Source organism: Panthera onca, chromosome B4 (assembly GCF_046562875.1).
Source record: "Panthera onca isolate mPanOnc1 chromosome B4, mPanOnc1 haplotype 2, whole genome shotgun sequence".
NCBI classification, from domain to species: domain Eukaryota; kingdom Metazoa; phylum Chordata; class Mammalia; order Carnivora; family Felidae; genus Panthera; species Panthera onca.
In genome coordinates, this window is record NC_138345.1 from 129,866,737 (window position 1) to 129,894,261 (window position 27,525).

At 58.5% G+C, this 27,525-nt stretch overlaps 1 protein-coding gene and 1 long non-coding RNA gene across 2 annotated transcripts in view; one reads left to right on the top strand and one right to left on the bottom strand.

Moving 5' to 3' along the window:
- Window positions 1-27,525, bottom strand: part of MYH9 (myosin heavy chain 9) — a 92,386-nt gene that overhangs the window by 12,967 nt on the left and 51,894 nt on the right. Inside the window, exons 6-26 of the mRNA XM_078449482.2 lie at window positions 23,980-24,072; window positions 23,398-23,461; window positions 22,693-22,791; window positions 22,204-22,347; window positions 21,317-21,412; window positions 20,361-20,479; window positions 18,088-18,240; window positions 16,991-17,164; window positions 15,202-15,375; window positions 13,249-13,363; window positions 10,891-11,084; window positions 10,455-10,576; window positions 9,651-9,720; window positions 7,799-7,959; window positions 6,837-6,945; window positions 5,418-5,549; window positions 4,795-5,001; window positions 4,343-4,480; window positions 3,173-3,296; window positions 1,033-1,204; window positions 81-293 (exon numbers count right to left, since the gene is read on the bottom strand). Coding sequence (XP_078305608.1) covers window positions 81-293; window positions 1,033-1,204; window positions 3,173-3,296; window positions 4,343-4,480; window positions 4,795-5,001; window positions 5,418-5,549; window positions 6,837-6,945; window positions 7,799-7,959; window positions 9,651-9,720; window positions 10,455-10,576; window positions 10,891-11,084; window positions 13,249-13,363; window positions 15,202-15,375; window positions 16,991-17,164; window positions 18,088-18,240; window positions 20,361-20,479; window positions 21,317-21,412; window positions 22,204-22,347; window positions 22,693-22,791; window positions 23,398-23,461; window positions 23,980-24,072 — 2,873 coding nt within the window. The remainder of the gene's footprint in view (window positions 1-80; window positions 294-1,032; window positions 1,205-3,172; window positions 3,297-4,342; window positions 4,481-4,794; window positions 5,002-5,417; window positions 5,550-6,836; window positions 6,946-7,798; window positions 7,960-9,650; window positions 9,721-10,454; window positions 10,577-10,890; window positions 11,085-13,248; window positions 13,364-15,201; window positions 15,376-16,990; window positions 17,165-18,087; window positions 18,241-20,360; window positions 20,480-21,316; window positions 21,413-22,203; window positions 22,348-22,692; window positions 22,792-23,397; window positions 23,462-23,979; window positions 24,073-27,525) is intronic.
- Window positions 22,785-25,620, top strand: LOC132693794 (uncharacterized). Its single transcript, XR_009616963.3, has 3 exons — window positions 22,785-23,227; window positions 23,317-24,311; window positions 24,462-25,620. It is a non-coding gene; the product is annotated as an uncharacterized LOC132693794 (long non-coding RNA).

The following is a 27,525-nucleotide window of genomic DNA, read 5'->3' on the forward strand; positions in this document are numbered from 1 at the left end:
CCGCCCCCCCTTCCCGGCCTCCCTCTCCCTGCCACCCGCCCCCGCCCCCAGTGACTTGACTCCTTGGCCTCGTGGCACACCTGAGCTCCTGCTGGGCTGCCGTGGAGTCCAAAGTGTCCTCCAGTTCCGTTTTCAGAGCCTCCAGCTCCTCCCCGAGGTCCCGCTTCTGCTTCTCAGCTTTATTCCTGGAAGCGCGCTCAGATTCCAGGTCTTCCTGGAGTTCGGAAATCTGTGATTCCAGCTCCCGAATCTTCTTCAGGGCCATGTTCTTCTGGGTGGCTTCCTCCTCCACTCTGCCAAAGAGAGCACAGACATCAGGAGGAGGTCCCTTCTGCCTCGGGGAGCAGGGTCTGCAGAACAGGCTTTGGAGAGGAGCAGCGGAAGCCGCTTCTGGAAGTCATAACCATGGCTCTTAGGCACTCCTCTCCGCAAAAACAACATCGGGAGCTTCCAGCAGGTTTAGGAGCAAAACCACTTTGAGACCTAGAAAACCTCACAGAAGAATCACTTCATTTTCCAAACATAACTCAATGCTCCAAACATAAAAATAAATAAAGATTAAGTGTTAAAACGAAAACACTTGAAAAGGGAATAAAATGTTACAGCCCGTCATGACAGCAACTGAGTAAAAACACAAAGGCTGCCGTAGACAATCTGTGAGGGATAATCACATGGCAGTGCAGGTTCCAAGAATTGGAACAAATGTGCCACCCTGGCCTGGGACGTGACAGTGGGGGAGGCCATGGGAGGAGGGGCCTATGGGATTTCTGTGCACCTTCTGCTCAATTTTGTTGTGAATTTAAAACTGCTGTAAAACAAAGCTTTTTTTTTTTTTTTTTTTTTAAAGCACGCCTGTAGCCAGTAAGTTTAAAATGCAAGACAGGGAAGGCCTGTGGTGGTTGTGTGACGTAGCAGATGACTTTTAGAGGCCACACTCGTAACTTTTAGCGGACAGGACAGGTCTTGCAGCGCAGTGGCTCCAAGATGACAGGGTTGGGAGGCGCAGGGGGGGGGGGGGGTCGCTGCCCTCACCTGGCCAGCGCGGCCTGTAGCTCCTCCTCTTTCTTGGCCAGCTGCATCTTGAGCTCGGCGATCTGGGCCTGCAGCTCGGCGATCTGGTCGTTGAGGTCGGTGGAGTCTCCCTCCAGCTTCCGGCGGGTCTTCTCCAGCTCCTGACGCTGCTTCTCCTCCCTCCGGAGGCGCTCTGGGGAGGAAGCGTGGGGAGACCCGACACAGCCCTCAGCGCCTGCTGATTTTTCCGTCTTTGTTTTCCATTTTTTACATAAAATACTGAGTGTTTGTTCCGTACCATACGTGAACCTTAAAGGATCACCGCACGCAGACACTCGTACCCAACGCCTGGATGAAGACACCGCGAGCTGCCAGGTCCAGGCCCACCCCCCCTCCCGACCCTGCTGACCTCCCCACTGGGGACCTACTCTCCCTGAAGACTGTGTTCACAGTTCCCTTGTTTTTAAGGCTGTACCACGTCTGTGTCCCTAAAAGGTATGTTTAATTTTTCGTGAACCTAAATTACATGGGAACGTCCTGTATGAAGTTTACAGTCGGCATACGGGATTCGCAGTCCAATATCTGGCTTTACAATTTCCACTAGGACATCACTCAGGTAATCCCTCAGCTTTGTCATGTGTCATCCGAATAATAAGGACAATGAGACAATTGCCTCATTACATTGCAAGGCTCGTGAGCGTCAGTCTCTACACTTACGACAGCTCCTAGCCCAGGGTCAGTGCTCACTAAGGGTTAGCGACTTTTATTCCTCGACTTGCCTTTGTCACTCGATATCGTGACCTTGAGATTTGGCAAGCGAAGTGTCACTGCAGTGGATCCACATGGACCAGAATGTTCCGTTGTGTGAACATACCACAGCTCGTCTATTTGTCCTACAACTGACGGGCATTCGGGGTTTGTTCCCTGTGTGCCCCCAGAATGGTGCTGCCGGGAGCGCTCCTGCCCGGGACCCCCAGCGCACAGGGCCGGGAACGTTGGGTTGGTTGTGGGCACGTGAAGCTTCTACCTCACCAGGCAACGCCAGATGGATCAAGGCCGCCTACCAGTTTATGCTCCCACCAGCCGTGTGTGTGTGTGTGTGTGTGTGTGTGTGTGTGTGTGTGTGTGTGTGCGCGCGCGCGCTTGGACTGCTCCACATCTTTAACACTCAGCAGTGTCCAACTAACCAGACCCTCTCTGTGTGCACCTGCCCTGGGGGCTGTACCCTCCTACACCTGGATGTGTAGTTTCAGCTGAGTGTTTCAGACTGTTCCGGGCTGAGGCAGGGAGTCCGTGGGGGGAGACCTCTGTCAGCACCTCGCTTCCCCTTGCCGGTCTGACTCGCCTCGTCCCATACAAATGTGACGGGGCGGGGAGGGGTGGGGGGGGGGGCGGGAAAGCCCTCCTGCAGGTCAACCTGGCTGGTGTGGGCCCTACGTCCAGGCGGCATCAACAAGCGCCCCAGACAGGCCGGGCTGCCCTGTGTCTCCACCAAGGGAGCTGGGGTTTCTGGCACAAGCTCACAGCACCCCCATGGTGCCCTCTCCCCTCTCCCTCTGCCGTCCATGCCTCTCCAGACGCAGGGGTGAGAAGTCCACAGACAGACACAGACCTGTGTTCTATCTACCCTGTCCTCCTCCAGGGACCCAGGGAGGCAAAGGCACGATTGTCACCCTGCCCCACGTCAAGCAACGGCCTCTCACGGCACCTGTCCAGCAGAGCATACACAGCGTGTCTCTGTGTGGTTGAGTTCAGTCCCCATGGCCGCCCGTTCACCGTGTCCCCCTTGGCGGGAAGAGAAACGAGGCCGACAGGATGACACAGCTGGTAAAGTGGCAGAGCGAGGGTCGCACCCAGAACCTCGTAGGAAGTCAGTCTTGTGCAGCTCACGGCACGCGACAACGGAGAGACGCCGAATCGTTCTCTCGAGAGCTCCTCACGTTGGGGACACCCCTCCCCAGCCCAGCCAGTGCCTGGAGGCCCAGGCTCCCGTAGAGACAGAGTTGTCCCTAGGCTTTCAGAGCGGTGGCTGGGAGTTGCAGACTGCGAGCCTGCCTGCATACACGAACGTGAGACCAGCACAAGAGTGAGGCCCAGGCTGGCCCTGGAGGCGGGGGGCCTGGTCCCCGGGTCCGTCAGCTCCCGCCCACCGCCCTCTCACCTTCCAGGTCGGTGATCATCGCCTCGTGTTTGTTCTTGAGTTTGGCAAGGCTCTTGGATTTCTCCTCCTCTTCCATGAGGTTGGTGGTAAATTCCGCTATTCTGTCTTCCAGAAGCTTCTTTTCCTGCGGGGGCGAGGGTGGGTCAGAGCTTAAAGTTAGTTGAGCACAGAACGCTTCAGCTCTCCTTCAAACTATGACCCTCCCGGCAATTTAGAATTGGACGAAGGGGCGGGCCTTAACTACTTGATTCACTAGGAGTTCCTGGATCAGAGGGTAATTTTGAAAGGTCACTAGCGCCCCTGAAAGGGCCGGATAAGCTTCCTTAGGGTCTACAAATGTGGGTGCCCAAGGCCTTCCTGGACCTGTGTCACCCCTCTGGGCTTGGGTTAGAACGGCGTCCAGGTGGCAGCTAGCATCACCAAGGGGATTCACACACAGTGACACCGCCCTCTGTGCCCCACACTCATCCACTAGGTGGGCCGTGACCCCCCCCTCCCCCGTTACTTGTGTTCCCACACAGCCCCGGCTGCTGTCCTGGCTTTCTGCTGTGTGGCCACCGCTAGGGTCCTAACGTCAGCAAGGTGCCCCACGAAGGTGACCCACCCAGCAAGCGCCATCGCTCAGCATGCATCTTGGTCTCGTGTCAGAGTCTGCAGGCAGGCGTCCTGCCCCTTCAACCCCTCAGTCCCCGCTCTGGGGATCGAGGACGACATTCTGCCCCCCGTCCTTCCTTCTGTGACACACCTCTGGGCTTTGATCCGCTCACTGGCAGACTCTGACAGGGACCCGACTTGGCTCTGGGAGAAACAGCCACCACCCTGGAGATGGCTGACGGAGGGCACCCGCCCCACAACACTGAGCCACCAAGGTGCGGAGAGCCCGCTGGTGACTGAGGTGCGAAACCCCTCGGATACGAGTCTCGGGAGCCGGCCAAGAGCCTGAGAACAGAGGCCAAACCTTCCCCCTGGGCCCCACTCCACTGTGAGAAACATCCCTTTGAACAGGACGCTGGCTCCCAGAGAATGCGGACACCCCCGAAGAGGAGCTGTGACCGTGACCCAGCAGAAGCCGCAGCGCCACAGGCAGGGGGAGGAGGCCGCGGGCCTCGAGCCGCCTGCGCCCTGCCGCTCGCTCTCCGCGGCCCCGCGTCTCCACGCTCGGGGCCTCACCTTGGCCAGCTTGCAGTTCTGGTCCTCCATGATGATCTGGTCTTCTTCCAGCTTCTTGAGCTTGGCCTCGGTGGTCACCTTCTCCAGCTGCAGCTTCTGGCGGGCGCTCTCCTCCTCCTCCAGCTGTTCCTCCAGTTCCTACCGCGGAGCCGGGGAGACCGTGAGGGGTGGCGGGCCACGCGGCCCGCCCCCCGCTCGTGGGGGTCCTGTCTGTAAAACTGGGGTACGGGGACGAGAGGCCCGGTCCGGTCGCGTGGCCCCTCGTTCTGCGGTGCCGCCACGAGCGAGGCCGAGCCGATCGCCCCGGCCACTCAGGCTGGCCGCGGCGAGGACCGGGGCAGGGAAACCAGACGGGCCCGAGGCCCCGCGGGCAGCGCAGGCGGCCTCCGCGTTGCCTCCGGTCCCGTCCCCGCCGCCCCATTTCCGGCGTCCGGCCCCGCCCCCTCCTCTACCTGGATGTTCTGCTGCATTTTCTTCTTCTCGGCCTGCAGGTGCTGGCAGCGCTCCTCCTCCTCCTCCACCCTGGCCTCCAGGTCATGGCAGATCTCTTCCAGCTCCTGCTTCTTGGCGGTCAGGCGGGCCCGCAGCTCCTCCGCCTCGGCACACAGTTCCGTTTCCGCCTGGAGCTGCTCCTGCAGCTGTAACTTCTCCGCCATGAGCTGCGGGGAGCACGCGGAACACGTGAGCCCCCTGCGACCTCCTCGGGCCACTCGGGGCCAGGTGCTGTCTCGCTCGGCTCCCACGTTGGGGGGGGGTGGAGGCTGCTTCGGCTCCCTGGCGCTTCCTAAATATTGTGTTCTTTATCCTTCACCGCTGCTCCATGAGCTGGCCACGGCGAACCCCAGGATGCCGGCTCAGAGAGGCTAACCTAACACTCAGGAACCTCCCATCTGGCGGGGGGGCCCTCCCTACCTCACAGGACCCCGAACGGGGTCTGTGGAGAGACGAACGCTGCTTGACAGTGACCGTTGACATCTCCTTAAACCCCAAACATGCCCCGCCTACTGGTGGCCAGCAGGTGGCAGCACCGGGAGCGGCCGCGCGAACCGCCGGGGCGAAGCCTGCAGATACCGACCTGGGACTGGAGCGTCTCCATCTCCGTGAGCCTGTTCTCAGCAGCCAGCTGCTTCTCGCGGACCTTCACCAACTCCTCCTCCTTGGCCATCATCTCCTCCTCCTGCCGGCTCACCTGCAGCAGCGGCTTGACCTAGAAGGGGAGACGGGGGCACGGCCAAAACATGAGGCCTTCCCCTCACCTGCGCCCACGCAAGCTGCTGAGACTGACGGGAAGGAGGTGCAAACACACACGAGCTTTCTGGGGATCAACTCGGTGCTGTGTGCCACAGGCCTCTGCCCCGCTAATTACACGTCAGGGAAACGGCCCCCATGTATGCAGGAAGGTGTTCAGGACGGCATTGTTTACAACGGTGAGAAACTGGGAATGAGCTGAAGAGACACTGTGGGGAAAGTAACCAGGTAAAATACGACACATTTCCAGGGAACAACGTGCTAACTTAAAAAAATTTTTTTTAACATTTACCTTTAAGAGAGAGAGACAGGGCATGAGCAGGGGAGGGTCAGAGAGAGGGAGACACAGAATTTGAAACAGGCTCCAGGCTCTGAGCTGTCAGCACAGAGCCCGACGCGGGGCTAGAACCCACGGACCGTGAGATCATGACCTGAGCCGAAGTTGGCCACCCAACCGACTGAGCCACCCAGGTGCCCCACAACATGCTAACTTTTAAAAAATGATGCTCGTGAAGGAATTCTAAATGGAAAATATAAAACACAAGATTGTCTACAGAAATCAGAGCTCAGCTGGGTAAGAATGCATATGGCTTACTGAGCAAAGACTTAAGGGAGAAAAGATAGCGGGAATAAATATTGAGACATGTACTTAATACTGATGTTGGCTTGGGGTTGAAGGGATTACACATGAGCTTTTATTCTCTTCTTTAGGCTATTTTTTACAAACAAAAGCAGCTGAGGGGCCCCCGCGTGACTGCATTGAGTGAGCGTCGCTGGACCCTTGATTTCGGGTCAGGTCATGATCTCATGGTTTGTGAGATTGAGCCCTGCGTCACAGAGCCTGCTTGGGATTCTCTCTCCCTCTCTGCCCCTCAACCCCGCCCCCCCCCAATAAATAAATAAAACGTTAAAAACAAAGCCGGTGAACGACTGCGTGCGGATTCTGACCCACTGCCCCGCGGCCGCTTGGGGGCACAGCGCGGGCAGCACGCAGGGCCGTCACACCTCGGGAGCTGCTCTGAGCCCGATGGCAGGCTGGGCCGCGTGTACCAGGCACGACACGGCTTGCACACTCCAGACCGGGCGGGGCAGGGCCGCCTCGGGCTCACGCGGTCAGGGAGCCACCCCTGGGGCTGTGAGTCCCGCACAGAGGCCGGCGTGAGGTCGCTGTCCCCCTCTGCCGCAGCTGGGGCCGGCAGAGCGCCCACCGGGCCACGGGGAGGTGGGGCCGCCTTCCAGAACCCACCTTGGTGAAGAGCCGCCACCACTGCCAGTTCCGCAGCTTCAGGTAGGCGGCGCAGTTCCTCTGCAGGACCTTCATGGCCGTCAGCTGCTGTTGCCGCTTGGCGAAGGCCCTGGGTGGAGAGACGCGGTCAGGGTGGGGGACCGCAGACCTCTGGACAGGAGTGTAGCGAAGAGGCCCGGCCTTGGCGCTGAGTCCTGTGGGTGACCCCACAGAGGGCGACAAGGACCCCGACCGCCCTCCTTCACCAAGGGAGAAGTGGGTTCGAGGGGTGAAAGTCCCTCGCGAGCTAACTAGATCCGAGTCAAGTGTGGCGGCCGGTGGCTGAGGACATGTACTGACTTTAGCGTCCCACCCTCCTGCCACCTGCTACCGGGGGCTTCTGATTGGCAGGAAAACGTCAGCAGCTGACGTCCTACAAAGGGGGGCTCAAGGTGTCGACCGGGGGCTTCTGGATAAATGAAGGCTCCGTGGGTCCGACACCACAAACCCCTGTTCTGTCCCCCAGTGCTCACAGCTCACGTGGAATGTACGTCCTTCAGCACAGACCCGGTCAGGAGACTAACGTGCAGCTCCCACACCCGCTGTCCTGCAGCACGTGAGCCCGACTCTCAAAGGAGCTGCTCTGGACCCAAGGACAGTCTCCGGGCCCTGGGAGCACAGGGGACTCTGGGGATGACCAGGTTCCGGGCATCATCCCCACACGAGGAACTGGTAAACAGGACTGTTTGGGACAGGCAAATCCAAGCACAGAGTCACCCCCTTCCCAGCCCGTCACCTAAAACCTCAGACATAAACTCAGAAGGCAGGGAGCAGGGAGCTCCACGTGGGCATCCCTTGGACCTCCGACTGGCGTCAGGGCATCCCAGGCCACCAGTTCCCAACAGTCCCCTGTGCGGCAGGAAGGCTGCGAAGGGCCTGCGCACAGGCAGGCTGGGCGGAGGCGGGCCCCTCTAAGGACTTACTTCCTGGCCAGGTAGCCTCTGCAGCAGGCCTGGAACCCGATGATGACGTCGGTGATCTTCAGGTCCCGCTCCTCCTCCAGGTGGGCCAGCACGCCGGCCCGGAAGAAGACCTTACTCTGGCCGATGCGGTACAGGTTGCTGTCCAGCTCCAAGGCTTTGATCTAGACGGGAGCAGAGCAGGCCGTTCACCACGTGCCACCACGGGGCCCTCAGAGCAACGCGGAGAGCCAGTGGTCTGTCCCCGAGAGGCTGTCTGCCAGCGGCCGCTTCTCCGCTGGGCGGCCTGTGCGGCCCCGGAGCCAGAGAAGGCGGGCTCGGAGGATGCCAGGAGGAGCGGCAGGTGGCTTCCCACACAGGGCGCAGTGACGCATGAGACGGCAGAAAGACACAGAACCTGGACGTTAAAGGGACCTGAAGACCTCTCCTTCGACCTTCCGCCCCCGCACACCGCGATCACAGACTACCAATGCCCAGCCGCGCTGCCCTCAGAGAGAGCTGGCTGAGCGTCGTCAACCTCCTCACCCAGGACTAGGACACGCTCCAGTTCAGGCCAAGCCCGGCACCAGACGCTGATTAGGTGCCTGGGGCTTTAGCCTCTGGGAACCCACCCTCCCTCAGCTAGAAGATGGGAATAAGGCTTTAATTTTTTTTTTTTTTTTTTTTAAACAGTGAACAAAGAAAGCAAGTCATAGTGCCTCCTCCCCAGGACAGCTGCGGGAACTGAAAGGAGAGCAAAGTGCTCAGCCTGGGGCCACACGTACTGGGTAAGGAACAGATCTCAGCGGCTAGTACCATCACCGAGTGGTTTCGGTGCGGCACAAGGCTCTCTCGTTAACCCACCGGCAAGGGGCCGCCTGTCTTCCTGGGAGAGGAGGATTCTGCACTAGCTCTGAAAAGGCAGAGCCTGCAGTGGGCAGAGTCAGGTCCGAGGGAGCTTCGGGGCCCACAGACGCCCCGGTCATCCCGGAGGAAGGGGAGGCTGGGCCAGAGCCAGCGTGGGTATCTTCCCTGCCTGCACCTGAAGGAGGGGCCTTTAACCTGGACAGCCACTCACTGAGTCTCCTGGAGAAAGGGTGGCCCAGACACCCTCCACCGATCACGCCTTCTGTCCCACGGGGTGGGGCTGGTGAGCGCGGGACAGTGGGGAACGGTTTCCTCCCTCCTACCCCACCTCCCTCTCATCTGACGCAGAGTCTCCCACACAGTCGGCGTTGGATTCCTTCTTCCCTCTTCTCTTTCTGCCAACGCCCTAGCCCATCCTCCCTCCTCTTTGGGAAGAATGCCCAGTAAAGGAGACCAAAGGCAGTGGCCGCTAACCCTGGACCATCAGGAACAACAGGACGCCCACAAAGTAGGAAGTACGACAGAGTGGGATCGGGCCCCGGCTTGGCTGGCATCGCCACAGGCCGTCCTTCATCCCGGCAGAGTTCAGAGTGCCCAATGCACATCAGGCACTGCTCTAGGGGCCGAGAGGAAACGTCCGGAAGCATGGACTGCGCAGGTTGGGGCAGCTGCAGTGCTCCGGGCCTGCTCCCCTGGTGGGGAAGCGCCCTCTGCTGACCACACTGGGCGTGACGATCAGAGGAGATATGAGCAAGAAAGCGCGAGAATGTGCCCCAGAAGAAGGGAGAGCCCCTCCTACGTCAGAGCCCTGCCATGGCTGGAGCACCGGTGTCCTCTACACCGCCCTGGTCCCCCGCTCGGAGCGCCTGGCAGGATCAGGACCAGAGCAAGAGCAGGACCACGGAGCACAGCCGTCATCGGGCGAGAGGCGCACTTGTCCGGGCACACGGGCACCCTCCCGCCCGAGGGCCCACCCCCGGAGGGAGGCGCAGGTGGCAGCCGTACTCACCATGAGCACACACGCCTGCTTCCCGTCCATGAAGCCCTTAGGAATGGAGTTTGGCGTCAGGATCTCGTATCTGAGCGAAAAAGAGCAGCCTGGTCAGCCATGCTTGCACTGGGCCCTTGCTTGGACTCCACGTGGCCTGGGGCGCACGGAGAGAGGAGGACGGGCCCTACGGGCAGCACAGCTAGGCTTCTCTCCCCCACGGTCTCCCGAGGAAGGAAGACATTTGGCAAATCCCACCCCGCTCTTTTCTTAGGCTGAACGGCACAGAAAGGCCGCCTGCGTGTTTTCCAGAAAGTGAATGGAAACTCACGTTGGACCGTTTCGGCCACTCGAGGGCGAGCTTTAGCTTGGGCTCCCCGATTGCTAACTGCCCACTGTCCGCATCTCTAACCCGGGAAGGCCGCGCTCCCCTTCTCCCCCCGGGTGCCGCAGGGCCTCGAACGCGTGGGATGGCCCCAGAAACAGGGCTGGCACTGAACGCAGTCGTGAGGCAAACAGGACGGTGTCATCAACGCCCCTCTCTGTGCGCACGGCCAGAGGCTGCAGCGCTCTGCAATCTCCATTTTTCTACACAGTTCCTCTAACACCCCAGTCTCCGGCTGATTCCTTTTGAATTTCTCTTCCCGGTTCCTCCAACAGCAGCAAAGCCTCCCAATCACTAGGAATAAAAATCCCTTCTCACACAGAGGGCGGCACAGAGAAGGAGCGGGAGCGGACCGGACCTCAGCTCTCCGTGGACGGGGACACCGCTCCCTGGCCCGGGTGCCCTGCCCCCGGAGACGCAGCCTCCCGGCCGAGGCTCACCGCTGCCGGAACTCCTGGAAGACCACCCTGTTGGGAAAGCCCTGGCGGCAGATGCGGATGCCTTCCAGAACCCCGTTGCAGCGCAGCTGATCCAGCACCAGGTGGGGGTCCAGTTTGCCAGCCTGGAGAAACAAATAACGTGCATGTGGTCTCGCCCCCGTGTGGAGGATTGATGGAGAAAGGCAGGGCAAGGCCCCCTCCGGACTCAACGGGAGAACAGCCCCGGGGAACGGGCATCGCTGCGGCCCGCGGGTTTGGACAGCCACGTTACCCGACCCAGGTCTGGGAAAGGCCACAGAGAGACGGTGTGCCCAAGCAGGAAGGCGGCTACGATCGCAGCCGGGGCGGGGGCGGGGGGCCTTCACCGAGGCTCTCAGGGTGTGTGGGGAGGAATCAGTTCTGCCCGGGGAGACAGACAGGGGCCTAGCACCCGCACCTTCTTCTCGTGGTTGGGGATGATGCAGCGGACGAAGTTGGGGTTGGTGTTCCGCAGCGTGGCCATCAGCTTGGCCAGCTGCTCCTTGTAGAGCTGCCCCACGGTGCGGAACATGCCCTTCCGAGTCTTGAAGGCCCCGGGCAGTGCCGTCTCCGACATGCCGGCCACCTGGTCCAGGCCGATGATGCGGTCCACTGTGGAGACCATCCAAACAGCACATGAATACCCAGTGGTCCTAGCGGCGGGGGGGGGGTGGAGGGGGGGGGGTGGATGGAGGGACAGGAAAGAGACGGACAGACACCTGGACAGAAGGAGGGGAGACTCCGGAACAGTGGGACCACTTCTACTTAGAATCTACACAGAGAGCTGAGATCAACCTCAAACGTTCAGCAAACTTGATGTTGTGAACAGGAAGCAGGAAAGGGTTGAGAGAGCCGGCTAAGCCATTAAGGGGGACGGTCTACTGGCCAACCCCACATTCACATTAACCATCTTCGGCCCACTGTGGAAGCTTCTATTCCCAGAGAGATGCGATAAAGCTTCCAGGCTATGCTGCTAGGCTGGTTCTAAGGAGGTGTTAAAACCTGACCTGCAGAATCCTCTAGTCCCATGGTCCCGTTAAAAATACAAACAAACGGGGGCACCTGGGTGGCTCAGTCGATGAAGCATCTGACTCTTGGTTTCGGGTCATGACCTCATGATTCGTGAGCTAGAGCCCCGCACCGGGCTCTTGCACTAACAGTGCTGAGCCTGCTTAGAATTCTCTCTCCTTCTCTCTCTGCCCTTACCCCACTAACGTTCTCTCTTCCTCTCAAAATACATAAATAAACTTACAAAAAAGTTTTTTTTGAACCCAACCAAACAGACAAAAAAAAACCAAAAAACAATCAGTATTCTGAATTCCCACTGACCTTTGCCGTAAAGCTACCTGCCATTGTCTATAGGACTCTGGATGATTCCCTCTCTGTCCGGGAGCCTCCCGTGCAGAGCTCCCTAAACCAGGGACCCGGGACAGCATACGGCGTCAGGAGCAGAGAGGTCTCAGGAACTAGTGCTGACAACGCATATTCTGAAGTCTGAAGACCCCCTCCCGCCCTTGCATCTTGCCAGGTCTCCCAGCTCACGGGTCTTCATCGTCTAAGACGCCCTCTAAGGAAGCAGCCCTTGCCGCCAGGGCACACGCCCGGAGCAATGAAGGAACTGCTTCCTCCCAGGTGAGACCAAAGTAACCAGCAAACCTCACCAAAGTGGCCAGTGATTTGAGGTCAGTTTTAAGCCAAGAGCCAATATGAACATTGAGGGCTTCTGCTACTGGATGTAAAAGCTAAGGCTTCTGTGCCAAAGTCTGCTTCCTATTCCTTTGCGGCCAGACCTCTAGTATTTATTTGAAGACGGCAGAAAGAACAGGTGCTCAAGATCGAAGCGGGCAGCGAGGACAGACTCGATGATCCAGTCAATTAAAATGGGAGGCATTTCTGACCTTAGGAACCCGGGGCCCGTTTTACCGGCTACAGAGGGTTTCCCGAGAGCGGGTGGCTTGTGGCCACTCAGGTTGCCCGGAGGAAGGTCGGATATGCCCCATAATAACCGGCCGTTTCATGTGAGCGCGTCCTGCCCCCTGGAGGCCCGGCCCAGAAGGGGCAGGCCCTGGTTGAGAGCGCTGCACGAAGGCACAGATGCAATTTTAGCCTTCAGGTGCACGTACGCGGGGCAGGGGGCGCACAATATCTAAGTCTCATGCTGAGACAGCACAGCCATTCAAGCAGCGTCTCACGAGCATCTCTGCACGTGCATTTCTGAGGAGCATGTGAATTTTCACACTTGCTGTTTTCCGCTTTCAAGATCCATATAGATCAACATCGACAGCCTGCCCGCGAGCCGGGGGCCGGACTGGGGAAGAGGACAGTCAGGCAGGAAGAGCCAACGGGGGAGGGCGGGGGGGGTAAGAAAATCTGAGCAGAAGCGTGTCTCACACAGCCCCGGATGCGGCACACACAAGGGTCACCCCTCCGGGTGGCCAGTCACCTGGTTCTAGGTGGAGAATGGGAAAGCGTTGATAGAAATAGGCTCTCTGAGTGTTCTGCATCTCTGCAACAGAGAGGTTAAAGCAAAACCAGGCAGGAGGAAAGGAGGAACGGACGGAAACAAGGAAAGAAAACAACTCCAGAGCCACCGGCCTGCCAAGGAGAGGCGGAAACGCAGTAAAGTGCGGGGGGGCGGGAACCTGTGTGGCGAGGCTTTGGGCCGCCTTGTCATTCCCACGGGTGGAGGCCACCCGGCCTGCGTCAGGCGGACCCCCGCCCCGTGTCCTGGGACCGCAGGGGAGGCGGGAAGGGAGAGGGGGTGCAAAGGGCGTACCGTCCTTCCACAGCTCCGAGACGAACTTGTCGGAGGACTGGTGCAGAAGCGTGGCGATGTTGTCGTTCAGGGGGTCCATGTTCTTCATCAGCCACTCGTCGGCTTTGTAATCCACCTGCGAGGGTCGGGGCCGCGCGGGTCACAGGCTGCTCTGGGGACGCCAGCTCTCACTGCGGGCCCCGAAAACCAGCCGGCCCCGCGGGGGCTGGGGAGAAGCCTAACAACGCCAACACCCCCTGAGCTGGTATTTCCTTGCCCAAGAAAGAAACTGAGGCGTGGCAAGGGCGGTGTGACACGGGAGGGCAAAAAGCTGCACACACGGACATCCAGCAACGGGGGACTAAGAGATCTATGTTGCAGCCAAGGTAACAGAACAGTCTGTATTATTATTATTTTTTTTTTCTAATACAAACATAAAGAAAACAACCCTAGCAGGACATAACCAAAGTGTTCCAGTGTTTCTTTTTGGCAACAGAACAAGGACTTTTGCGATCTACCTATCTATTTACTTATTTTGTTTTTTCTAGGACGCCCGAGTTTTCTCTGAGCTTGCACGATTGTTGCCTTTTCCAAAATACGTGAATGGGCAATCCGCTGTACTTTCACTGTGAAGCTTCCCGAACGGTACAGACGGCGTGCGGGCCACCTTGGCCTCCCGCTTCCCAACGCACGGCACCGCGCAGAGGTGACCCCTGCTCTCGGGCCACTGCTCCTGCACAGCCCCTTCTGGAGGTTCTCCCACACGCACACTGGCGATGAGGTGTGTGACCCCGGCTTCTTGTTCCCTAGGAGCACAGTCACCTCCTGGGAAATGACAAAAGCCGCAGGGACGGCGTTGTGGCCACCTGGGCACAGCCGGCAGGCTTGTCCCGTTAGCTGCGGTGCCGCAGCCCAAGCGTGGACACACGTGGACACTTTTGTCGCTCAGGCTCGCCCCAGCGGGCTTTCGGGGGTGCCCGCTATTTTGCGTTATAAATAATGCTGCAACAAGAGCGCGGCAAGCGTCGCTGCACGTGCATTTCTCACAAAGGGAGAGGTGGAAACGCAGGTTCAGGGACATTACCTTAGGTGACTACAGACACAGGGTTTTTTAATGAGTATTTTTAAAGGCAAGAGCTGCGCACTTCGGCAGCTGTAGGGACCAGGCGGGCCGAGTGGGAGCGGCCGGGCAGCGTGGGGCCACGGGCAAGGGCAGCAGGCGGGGACCAGGTGTGGCTCAGGGTGAGCTACGCGAGGGGGTGGCTCTCCTCGCCTGATTCGCCACCTGCTCTGCCTGCAATCACTAATTAGGAGCGTCAAGCAAGCGACACGGAACTTGCTGCAGCCAGCTTTATTCTACGCACAGACCCCTGTGGACTCAGGGTACCCTCTTCGGTTAGGGATGAAGGCAGCTGTGCCATTTTGTGGCCGAGCAGGCTCGGTGACGACCAAGCCGTCACCTACAGTGGTGGCCCTGAACCAGGACGACTGTCCCCACTCCGTTTGGCGAAGCCTAGACATTTTCGTCACGTCTAGGGACAGTGCTGCTGACCCCTGGTGGGCAGAAGCCAGGAGTGCTGCTAAACATCCCACAAAGCACATGACGGTCCCGGGCGATGCACGTGGTCCAGCCCACAGGGTCAGGAGCACAGAGGCGGAGTGGCCCTGCCCCACAGTGCTGACCTATGCCGAGCACCGGGCTTCGCAAGCTCATTTAATACACGTCACCGTGCACGACAGCCGTTTCCTATTTCCCAGATGAGGCTCAGAGATGTTGACTGGCCCAAAGTCACACTACTTAACGAGTGACAGAGTTCTAGTTCAAACTCTAGAGTCGAGGCACACTGCTGGGTGAGTCATTAGACAAGCAGTGCCCCCCGCCCCCCGACCCACTCCCTGGGCTGCCCAGCTCCTCAGCCTAGACGGAAGCATCTCCACCTGTCCGGCACCTTTCCGTGCAGGTGCTCCCCTCACCTTGCCTGCGTAGTGGATGATGCAGAAATCAGCTTTGTCCTTCAGTTGCTTGGGCTTCTGGAACTTGGGGTGGGTGCCCTGCTCCTGTACCACCTTCTCCACGAAGCTCTTGTCGGTGGCTTTGGGGAACCAGCATTCCTCGTCCAGCAGGGCCAGGATGCCAGGGGGACCAGCCTGGAAAATGCACAGCATCACACAGGTGAAGCCTGACCTGGCGAGTGCACCCTCCCCCTGCCCTCCCGGGAAGGCAAAGGTCAGTATTCAGAAGCCCCAGAATCTCAATAGAAGGTAGACAGCCTGTGCCCCCTCACTCCAGGTAAAAGCAGCATTAGCGAAACTCGATTCAAGAGTTCTAGGTTAGGGGTGCCTGGGTGGCTCAGCCGGTTAAGTGTCCGACTTCAGCTCAGGTCATCATCTCACGGTTTATGAGTTTGAGCCCCGCATCAAACAGTTGGCTGTCAGCACAGAGCCCGCTTGGGATCCTCTGTCTCCTTCTATCTCTGCCCCTTCTCCTCCCTCTCCCTCCCTTCCTCTCTCTCTCTCTCTCTTTCTCTCTCTCTCTCTCAAAAGTAAACACACACACAAAAAAGAGTTCTAATTTAAAATGAAACTTCTGGGGTCTAGTCTGTGGTTGACACATCTCAGCCAGATGATCCGTCACGGAGTTTCTCCAACCTAGTGCCCTGGAAATCCCCGGTAGGTCTGATGGACGTGTGCCATGACCGCATGCCCAGAGGCTGTCCTCACAGGTGCCTCTGCCCCCGGAGTCACGCTGAGACACCGCCCCACATGCTGTGTCTGCACCACTATGTGGTGAGATGCAACACTTAGGTCAAGTCCTCCGAGGAAGCCCCAAGTACACTCAATTGATAAAATCAGAAAGCGGACTCAAACACCATGGAGACTGGCTGACAAGACTCAAAGCCAGATGGGATCTTGTTCGTTGGAAAACTCGACTGATTTAAAAACAAAAAACAACAAAAAAACCAAAAAAAACCCCAACTCATCACAAAAGTAAATTGCTTCACGTTAGGATCGTGGGGTCTTTTAACCCCTGCTCCCCGCCTTGACCAGTAGTTTCAAATGCACCAACTTCTTCCTAGGCTCTTCCAACTACTTAGCAGTTCGGGGTAACTCTGGTGTACACATTTTCAGTAGCCCAGGACTCCGGGAAGATGTGGGGTCATTCAGCACTTTAACCCCATCAGGAGGGAATACAGACAAAGAAACAGCTCAGGCTCCATTAAAGAGCACACCCTGTCCAACCTAGACCCCAAGGGCACCTGGCAAGAGCTTTCACTCTGAAGTGAAGGAAGAGGGGACGGCTCTCTGGTCACCACCACCCGCCAGCAGCCAACGGTCTGGGGCGGGAGCTCTGGTGCTGAGCTAGTCCTGAGGGGGCAGACGGCGCTTCAGCACCTGTACGAGGAACAGCACTCCACGCCCTGGGTCTGCACAACCTACGCTGCCGCAGAAGCATCCGGGGATAGGATGTTACGACCTAAAACCAAGCCTGTTTCCTTAAGACAAAGGCTTGTCGCGCCCGCCCCTTAGGTAAACACTGGGTGGTCTTCTGGGACTGAAGCACCAGCCGCATCCCCACCTGGTCGGCAGCTGGGCGAGGCTCCCAGGCCGCAGGTCTGAGCCCATGACCTTATTCTTGCAGGTGACACTGCCAGGGAGAGGAACCAGACACGCCCCCTCCCAGCCCCCACGGCCAACACGGCGTGTCCTCGTGAGGGGACGAGGGACCAGCCGGGTCTGAGGTCTGGGCAGGTCTGGCTCTTACTGGCTTCTCGATGAGGTCGATGCAGGGCTGCAGGTCGAGGCCAAAGTCGATGAAGTTCCACTCGATGCCCTCGCGCTGGTACTCCTCCTGCTCCAGGATGAACATCGTGTGGTTGAAGAGCTGCTGCAGCTTCTCGTTGGTGTAGTTGATGCACAGCTGCTCGAACGAGTTGAGCTGCAAGGAGGAGGCCACGTCAGAGGGCTGCCCGCCCGCCGCAGAGCCGCAGCGCCTCGGGAAGGAGGGGACGGGTGTTGAGCGCCTCAGCGCTGGCCCCGGGGAGCCCGGACGGGCGGGCGCCTTCCCTCATCAAACCCAGAGCGGGGGCTCCTGTGGACCTTTCTAGCAGCCTGGCAGAACCTCTCTCAGAACAACGTTTGAAAATGAATAAAACAGTTTGCGAAGGAAAGAAGTCCTGTTGAAACGCAATTACCCAAGTACCGTGACATACTAATGACATACATAACAAGCACAGGCTGTGGGCGTCCTAACTTGCAACATTTTGAAGTGGATGAACATAAATGATGTTACAACGTCCCCACAGCAACTGCTGTGATGTGCAAACATCTGATTTCCACCGGAGACAGACCCCAAGTGCTGCTCAGGCAACTGCGGTTTCGATATGTTGCTCAACTCACGATGAAAAAGAAATGCATCACCTCAGTGACACGTTAGTGAAAAATAAAGAGATGATTCCCCACCCCCGCCTCCCAAAGTTCACGGCCTCTCCGAGATGTGCCATGGACCCCAGGTTAAGAACGTCTGATCTACTGTAATTATCATTTTTTTCCTACCAGACTTCAGTCTTCATGGGCAGAGACGGTGTCTTGTCCCAATGCCCAATAAATAGCTGCCAGAAGAGTAGTAAAATCTCAGAAAGCACCTGCCCATGAACAGAAGGGCAGCTAAACGGTCCCGCTTTCTCTAGCCCTGCTGCTTGGGAGTGGGCATGATTACTTAAACTTAAAATACGCCCCACTGATGTCTCCTGCCTCCATGTGAGGCAGGAGGTGGCCCGCTCAGACTCCTTTTGGGGCCACAGGAAAGAAGACGCCCAGCCAGGGAGAAGGTGGCCAAGGAGGCACGAGGGAGGAACTCACATCAAAGATCTCGAAGCCAGCGATGTCCAGGATCCCGATGAAAGAGGCGCCCTGCCTCTTGGTCTTGTCCAGAGCCTTGTTGATCCGTAGCACCAGCCAGCGGAACATTCGCTCGTAGGTGGCCTTGGCCAAGGCCTCAATGGCAAAGTCAGCCTGGTGGGGGAAGGGAGGGGACACACCCCGGGGGACAGGGTGTCAGGTACAGGAGCCTTTAAACCTGGTAACCCTTTGCTCCAGGAAACCCACCTGCAGGGATCTGCCCCAGAGAAACAGCCCTCAGGATGCAAAAAAAGCTTCACACACAAGTATGTTCGCTACAATGTTATTTATAATGACAAAAAGTTGAAACAGCCTGCGTACCCAGCAATGAGGCATAGCATCAAGTACTTAGATATTTGCAAAAACCTTTCTAAAATAGATGGGGATTGGGGCGCCTGGGTGGCTCAGTCAGTTGAGCGCCCGACTTCAGCTCAAGTCATGATCTCACGGTTCGTGCGTTCGAGCCCCACCTGGGCTCTCTGCTGTCAGTGCAGAGCCCACTTTGGATCCTCTGTCCCTCCCCTGCTTATGCTCTCTCCCGAAAATAAATAATAAAAAACATTAAAGTAAAAAATAAAATAAAAAGTGGGGACATTCTGAGGTATCTACAGAAAAAATGATAGGACGTGTGAGGTTCCCTTCAAATAATGTGCGAGGCGGGGGGATGGGGGAATAAGGTTAATGATGAGCCAGCCAAGACTGGCTGGGAGTCAGTGACTCGACGCTGCCTGAGCAATGGGCACACGGGGCTCAGTACCCTATTCTATTGTGCAAATGCTTGAACAGGGTGACAGCTAAGTTTTAGAAAGAAAAAAGCCTTGCAGGAAATAAAGAGCTGCCCGATAACTGTCACTGGCTAGGACTGTGATCGTTTCTTCTTTGCTCTAGACTTTTCTATATTTTCAGCATCTGCGGTATTCATGCAGTAGTTTCATCGTGGAAAAATAAAGGTTCTTTAATTATTACGGAATGGGGGCACCTGCATGGCTCAGTCGCTTGAGCGTCTGACATCAGCTCAGGTCATGATCTCCCTGCTCGTGGGGGCTAGCCCCACATCAGGCCCTCTGCTGTCAGCACGGAGCCCGGAGCCTGCTTTGGATCCTCTGTCCCCCTCTGTCCGTGTCCCTTCCCTGCTTGTGAGTGTGCTCTCTCTCTCAAAATAAATAAACATTAAAAAAAAGAAGAAGAGGGGTGCCTGGGTGGTTCAGTCGGTTGCGCGCCCAACTCCGGCTGAGGTCATGATCTCACAGCCTGTGAGTTCGAGCCCCGCGTCGGGCTCTGTGCTGACAGCTTGCAGTTCGCAGCCTGGAGCCTGCTCCGTGCTGAGTCTGTCTCTGTGTCCCTGCCTCTCCCTCGCGTGTGCGCACGCGCTCTCTCTCCCAAATATAAATAGACATTAAAAAAATTTTTTTTTAATTATCAGGGAAATGAACAGTTAGTGACAACTGTGGTCTTTTCGGAACAATGTTCTTGGCTGTGGTGGGGTGGCTCTGTACTAGTGACGGTGAGAGCCACCAGAGTGGGGCTACAGCAGACAGCACCTTTAGGGAAGAGTGAACTTGAGCGCATTTTTGGGAGATGGTACCACCCGCGCCGACAGAGGGGCCTGGCGGGGCGGGAGCTGGGCTCCCGGGGGAGGCTGCGGCTGAGGGACATCGCTGCTGTCTCTCACCACGCACGACAAGACAGCAGGGGGTGGAGAGCCAGCTTCTGGGCCCGGGCTTGGAGGGCGGCTGCCGCCGTCCTGCACCTGAGCGAGCTGTGCTAGAGACACAGCAGGTTCCCGTTTCACTCTCTACCAGGACGGGACTTGCCTCCGCACCCGCCGACCGATTGGTCTCGAGGTCGCCCTGGCGCAAAGAGGCTCAACTGGTAAAGGTGGTCCTTCCTGAGCGAGGGGCCTCGGGTCACTGGGCCTCTGGCGGCACACGGACACCCCGAGGCCAGTTTTCTCATGTTCTCACGGAGGGTAAACACCACCTTGCTCCCTGAGCTGCGGTGAGGGCTGAATGAGGCACCTGGCCAGGCGCCTGGCACAACAGTGGCCCAGAGCAGGCCCCAGAGAGGCCACCGCAACGACCCTGCTAAGGAAGCGCCCCCCCCCCCCAATCCGTCCCCCCCAAACCCCCCCGCCCCAGCCAGGGGGCGTACTTCTTCCTTAGTCTGAGCCTCCTGGATGAACCCCCCCCCCCAAGGCCCCCCACCTCCTCCTCCCCCGAGGCCAGAGGGCGTACCTGTTCCTTAGTCTGTGCCTTCTGGACGTAGTCCCGTCCCACCTTGATGCGCGGGGTGAGGATTCCTCTGGTGAAATCTGTCACGTTGATCCCCAGGAGGTGGGACACTTTTTGGGCGGCTGGTATTTTCCGAAGAGTAAGGAAGGGAAGGGAGAGAAGTTTTAATTAACCCCAAGAGAACGGGTCCCTCTGCTGGAGCACGAGGTGGTGGCTGAACAATCATCACCGGGACGACCGGCTCGGGGCCCCTCCGCAGCAGGGCACGGAGTCCTCGGCTCCCCTGTTAGACCCAGCAGCCATGGCGACCTGCACCCTCACCAGCCATGAGCGGCCGGGAGGCCCCCATCCTGCCTGGGGGCCCAGCACCGGTTCCTCCGCACAACCTCAGCCACACAGTGCAAGAGTGCGTCCCACCCAGGGACAGGACTGCGAGGAGCCGGCCCCGATCCCGCTAAGGGGCACAACGGCACACATCCCGCGGGAACGCCTTCTACGCCCAGACACCCACGTGTTCAGTCTTTTCAGAAGCCCCTCAGAAGGGCGCATTAAGGCTGATCGCTTAAGTGGGGCCATTTGCAGGACTCAGGGGGACAGCGGCGGCCGAGGCGTTTCACGGTCCTGACGTGTTCACGGGTAAGGCGCGCACTGAGACGGAGAGGCCGCCGACATCGCTGTTTTAACTGGACAACTGGTTTGGCCTCCACGACAAAAGAGGGAAGCCCTGGTCCATATGATCAAGGGGTTTTCTAAGTCATTCTGATGCCGCCTCCCCGAAAAAGCACTAGGGTCACGTTCGCGTACAGTTTGCAAAGAACCCGAAGTGATAGCCAGCCAGAGATACACAGGAGACGAGAAACGGAGGACGGTCTGGAATTTCTACCAGACTTCTTCTCCTGAGCAAATCCAAGCCCAGACACCAGGCCCCACATTCCAGGTGAGGCGCCCACGGGTGTTACCTGTGTTGTCAGGCATGGATGCCTGGTCGGTGTTACGCTCCTTCTTGAAGACGATGTTGCCGAGCTGAAGAACTCCCGAGATGACCCTCAGCAAGCCTTGGGGTGCAACCAAAGGCAGCTCAGAACCAGGCAGGGATTGGAATAAGCCCCTGGGTGGAGGCAGCCGCTCCCCTCCCTGGGGGGGCGTGGACAGGACAAGCCACATGGTGGGCACAGCCCCCCTGCAGGGCTCACGGTCAGGGCCTCGGGCAGACCTCGGCTTGGGCAGCCCTATGCTTAGATCCAAGCTCTGTTAAAACTCCTAAACCTTCTAACTCTGGGCCAAGGACGTGCCTCTGGCCCAAGGGCCCACTGTCTGTTTTTATAAGTAAAGTTTTATCGCACAACATTGTACCCACCGTTTGCATATTATCTGTAGCTGAGCCAAGGTGGCTCCGACCCTCACGTTAGAGAACAGGGTGTGTTCTCCCTGTCCCCCACTCTTTTGAAAACAAAGCCTGAAGGCCTCTTTGCCCTCTTTCTGGGGAAAGAGGAAGACACAGGCATGCTCCACACTCCACCAATGCAAAGATCCTGGCCCCTTTCCGACGAAGCAGGAATATTCCCCTCTCAGCAAATGCGAGGACCGGAGCAGGTAAGCACCCGTCCTTTGTCCTCCTGTGCAGAAATGCCCGTGGTACCACTGGGAACAGACAACCCTGACACTCAGATACGAGGTACTGCTTCATGCCCACTCGAGGCCTTCCTCCTAGCCTCCACAGGACTCCCTGAGAGCCAGAGCCAACAGGAAGCGCTCCCCGGGCCCGTCAGCTGCCCCGTGCCTCCTAGGGCGCGATGACCAGCCTCCTGCCTCCCCTCCCTCCCCCACAGGAGGGCCAGCCTTGTACCCATTTGTTCCTCTTCTGGGATGCCCATAATCCTCATGGCCTCCATGGTCTCCTGGAACATGTCCTTGTCCTGCTGCCCCGGGATGGTGACGTGCCCGTTGGACAGGAAGCGGTATTTATTGTATGGCTCCAACAGGAGATCAGCTGTAAGGAGGGTCAGTGAGGGGCTGTAACCAGGGTTCAAGTCAGCACTGGGGCCTCAGAGGTTTGGGAGAATGGGAGGCACCCCTAAGCCCCGAGGTACCCCCCAGAACTACAGAGCAGCCAGGAATGCCCTCTCCCCGGCGTGAGACTGACATTCACGTAGCCCCCAAGAGCGTCAGGGCCCCGTGATTCACAGAGGCAGGCTCGACCGCCCTGACTTTCCTCTGGCGTGCTCAAATCAGAATGCCGAGGCCTCGGAAGGCTGGCGTTTTCGTTTCCCAAGAGGAACATGTGGCCCGACCAGGGCCCGCAGCCCGCGTGCCAGGCTGCCGGCCCACTACTCACTCTTCAGGTGCTCTCCAGCCCCAGACAGGAGGTAGTAGAAGATGTGGAAGGTCCGTTCCTCCTTGGCTTGGCGGATAGCACGAGATTTCTCCAAAAGATCTTGGCAAACGCTAAGGAACTGCGCAGGCAAGCAGGACGGAAGGCCACTCCCACCCGCCCCACCCCCATCAAAAGTGACTGGACTTTGCCAGGCAGAAAATGGCAAAATCGAACAAAAGCAAACCAAATCGGCTCCTTCCGGGGGCACAGCCTGTCCAAAAGCAGCTCTCGCACTTGGGAGCCCTGTCTGGGTAAAGAGCCCCCTCTCACAAGGGGCTGGAGCACAGAATGTTCCCACCAGCAAGGCTACGATGCCTGTGCCAGGGAGAAATGAAGGAGCATCCACTCGAACCCTGCCCCTCTGGGAACCACACTGGAGGGTCTTCTGTCGTCCCATCCCTTTCGAAGCAGAACTCTGTCCTGCCAGTAAAGAAAAACCTGAGCTCGGGGTTGGGTGTTCCATGAGTTTCTCCGGGTACTCTTCCTGAAGCCATAGGTAAGGTGTCCTAACAGGCCTGTAAGGAGGAAGCTGCTGGAATCAGGAGGCAGCTTCCTCTCCATCAAAGTCTTGTCCCTCCCCTCTAGACGCGGGACTCCAGGCCCAGGACTCCTCTCCATCAAGGTCCCGTCCCTCCAGACAAGGTCTCGTTTCCAGACCAAGGATACAAGTCTCAATGTTGGCTCCCACGATGTAGCCATTGACATCAAAGTTAATGCGAATGAATTTGCCCTAAGGAGAGACAGATGAAGAGAATCAGAAGCCCGGTCCTCCAGTTTCTAGCTCCTGCGGTATAGCCCGAAGAGGGAAAATCAAGAGACCGTGCCCAGAGGCCAGGGGCCCGTGCAGTGCACTGCATGGGTACTCAGGACTCAGCGCTGTGCTGCTTAAAGCCTGGGCCAGGACAAGATCCAGAGATGCCCAAGTTCATCCGCTGAGGCGCAGGAGTGCTCCTCGGTCTTTCATCTGGCTGTTGGCTACAACAGGACAAGGAGCGGGACCGGCAGGTAACTCCCCACTGTCCCTCCTTTCCCCCCAGTTCTCTGCCACCTGGGCTGAAGCAGCCACGTGTGCAGGTCCCCACCAGCTGGAGCTCACCCCAGCCTACTCCCCGCCACAGGCCGAGAGGCAACCAGGTCCGAAGCTGCCTCACTTTCTGAGGTGAGAGCGGCAGCTGGAAGGCGATGTGTGCCAAAGCCGTGGGTGGGAGCCTGAGCCCTGTGAGCTGGGCATGGCCGGCCACTACTCACAAATCGGGAGGAGTTGTCGTTCTTCACAGTCTTGGCGTTCCCGAAGGCCTCCAGGATGGGGTTGGCCTGCAGCAGCTGTCGCTCCAACTCGCCCTGGAAAGGAACCCAGGGATGCGGTGAAGGCCAGGCAGTGGCTCGGGTCGTCGAACCTGCTCCGCCAGGCAGGGGGGCCGGTGGCAGAGCTGTGCCTACACGCCCAGCACGCCAGGAACAGAGGGCGTTCCGGCCACGCCAGCCGCAGCCTAGCCCCTGTGTCACTCGGGAGCGACCTTCCCGCCGGGTGTTGAACTTACGTCGCCGGACTGACCGATCAGCACCCCCAGGAAGGGAAGGTGGGTGGCTCCCCCAGCTCGACTCTGGAGGACGCGTCAGGAAGCGGCACCGTTTCTCCCCCTGCGCAGAGCCCCCCCCGCCCCCCGGAACAACGGCTTCCCTCTGCCCTCTCTGCCCAACACCCGACAACATTTTTTTCCTTTTCATAGGACAAGGCGAGAAGGAATCAGCTCCATAAAAGACACCAGCTCACTTCATCCGTGTCCTGATAGACACGGCACTTTCCCTGCTGGACCCTGTCCCGCCACCTACCCACCCCCACAGACGTGCTTCCAGAGTGTCCAGCGCGTGAGCCGGGGATCAGTGAGGCCCACCACGGGTTCTAAACTGTTTATCGACAACACCAATAAACTCTACTTGTGGTCCCAAGCCACACATGTGGCTGACACACCCTAAGCCTCCCTGTCCCCGGATCCTCAGGATAGGCAAAACAGGGTGGCCCCGAGGTCATCCGGCAAAGCAGCCGTCAACTCGCGTCTTCTCCGACAGGTGTCAGTCACCGCCCTGTCCCCCAGCCCTGCGTGGGGCTCTACCCCGCCAGCCTAGATCAGTTTCGGAAGCAGCCATCACCTTCCCAGCAGGCCAGGCAGTAACGGACGCTGGCTGCGGAAAATTCGGCCCTTAATACCTGGGATCTCTCTAGGGGGAAAGAACATCACACAGGGGCCAGGCCGGCTTTTGTATTTATTAGCAAGGCTGGACTCCGGCCAGGATTTTACGGGAACGGCTGCCTGTGAATGATGAAAAGGAAAACTGGAAGTAGCAGGAGCTCCCGGGAGAGTCGTGAGGTTCAGCCTTCCAGGCGCACCTGCTGCTGACGAGACCCGTCTGCAGAGCACTGAGCCAGGGGCTGGAAGGGGCCGGGGCAGACTCTCCTGCTCCAGCAGCCCGTCCTCGGCCAGGGATCCGCCCCCCCCCCCCGCCCCCCCGGACGTCAGGGAGTCTTTTGTTTTCACACCACACGGATTAAGTGAAGGAGGGTCAGTGGAGCCACGCTGAGGAGCAGGGAGCAAATCCACTGCACGGGCTGAACATGTGTGCTGGGCACCAGCCGTCACAGGACACCGGGCCCCTGCCCACAGGGCTCGCGCGAGCCTGCGAAGTCAGCGGAGGCAGACCACGGAGTCCAATTTGGAGGAGCGCCGCTCCCCCACCCACTAAGACGCTCCTCGCAGAGCACAGGCCGGGCCACTAGGCTGGCTGGGCCACTCCCGCTCCTGTTTCCGCAGACCGATGGGACCACGGTCCCCACCAGAGCCTGCCGCCTGCCCTGGCTCGGGAGCCTCGCCAAGGTCTCTGTTGTGGGACCACACGCTGCTGCCGTGGCAACGTGGGACCGCTCGGCCAACTAGGGGGCAGCCACTTCAGATTCCGGAGCCGAACTCCGTGCAGACAATGGTGGTGGCTAACCTATGGGTTTTTCCTTATTGACCCATACCCGGGCACGGAAGGGACCTTTATTTCTCAATAAAATCTGCACGTGACCATGACCTTATGAGGTTCTGTCGGTAACATATGCTCTAGGTCTAGAATTAACCCATCCGGTTTCTGAAGGGCTTCACTGGCTGGTGTTTCTGCCAGTGGCCTCCAACTAGTATATAAACAACAGAGGGAGGAAGAGGAAGAACGGCTGAAGATCATGGCTCCCCCTCCCCCCCCCCCCCCCCCCCCCCCCCCCCGCCCACGCTGTGCCTCGCCAACCGGCAGCCCCGGCCGAAGCCCGGCCCTCCCGTGGGCTTCGTGAAGTCGGGGCGTTCCGGTGGGCAGCCTTGGGAGAAGCATCTGGGTCACTGCGAGGGAGAGCTGTCGCCCAGAGTGTGCCGTGACAGGCTCCAGAATACGAGAGCCATAAACCAAGTTCAAGTGTCTCGTGCCCCAGCTGTGTGTGGAAAATCACTGTACAGCTTTAGGCAAGGAAATCCACTAAACTGTCAGCGGCCTTTACGACTGAGGGCCTGAGCAGCAATCGGAAGCCAGAGGCAACCTATTCAATCTCTCCACTTGGGGACAGAGTGGCCTGTCACACACTGTGACTGGAGACATAGGATGTGACAAGTTTGCTCCCCCTCATCACCCCTCCCTCCAGCAGGCCGTCTCCTCCGAGTGGGGTGCCCAGGGCCTGCCGTCCCCCCTCTGCAGCTGGAGTTCCAGACACAAGCCCCACGCGTCTATGTGCTGACTCTGTAACTGCGGTCCTGTCCCCCATCCTCCAGGGCAGGGACTCCAAGGTCACCCTCCAGAGACCCAGGCACATACTAGACATTCAATAAATAGTTGGGAAATGGATTTTATGGCAAATTCAGAGACGGAAAACCACAGCTAGAGGATTCCTAGCCTCGCGGCTCTGTTTTTGAAATAGGCCTCCTAAAGAGAATGGAAAATGGGGGTTGGAGACAGGGAGCAAGAGAAACTTTATTAGTTTCTAAATATAACTCCTGACGCCCCACGGAAAAAGATTTAGAATGTCTTGAGCAGTCTGGCACATGAAAAGTTACTTTTGGTTCGATTCCAGAAGACTGTACCCATTAGGACATTCAGGACACACCCCGGGTCTGCATGCAACAGACACACACCGCTACTTACTTCCACACGCTGCTCACGGCTCCCCGTGAGCCCCCCGTGGGGCAAGGGGCAGCCACGGAGAGGCGGCGCAGTCCCCCCTGATGGCTTGAGGGGACACCACGGGCACTTGGAATTCACAAGGAAGCCTAAGAGTGTGTGCTTAAGAGAAAGGCGAGAGAGCACCACACGGGCATGCTTAGGACTGATCATCCCCAACCCTGGGACACTCCAGTGTGGGGCCTTCCGGGCGCTGCTTCTGACTGGCACAGTGCTGGCAGGTGGCGGGGGGGGTGGGGGGGGGTGGGGAGGGGGGACAGCCATCTCCATCCGGTCCACAGACACCGAGCATGTGGGGCTCCGGGACAGCAGATTCCCATTCTGCCGGACCTCGGTCGGGGTTCTGCACCGGGGCCTTACAGCTGCCGTGGGCACAGGGAGCTCTGGGCACGACCAGAGTTTCCGAGAACGGCTCCGGCGATGGGGCCCGTACCCGCTCTGCGGGGGCTGTCATTTCAGAGTGCACGAGAGGTCACCGCGTGTCACACCCAGCCCCTCCTCCCAAGACAGTCAGTGAGCCGAGCCTACGAGAACAGGTCTAGCCGCAGAAGGTGACAACGGTGTGGAGTGAAAAGCTGCTCAGGAGAAAAGACA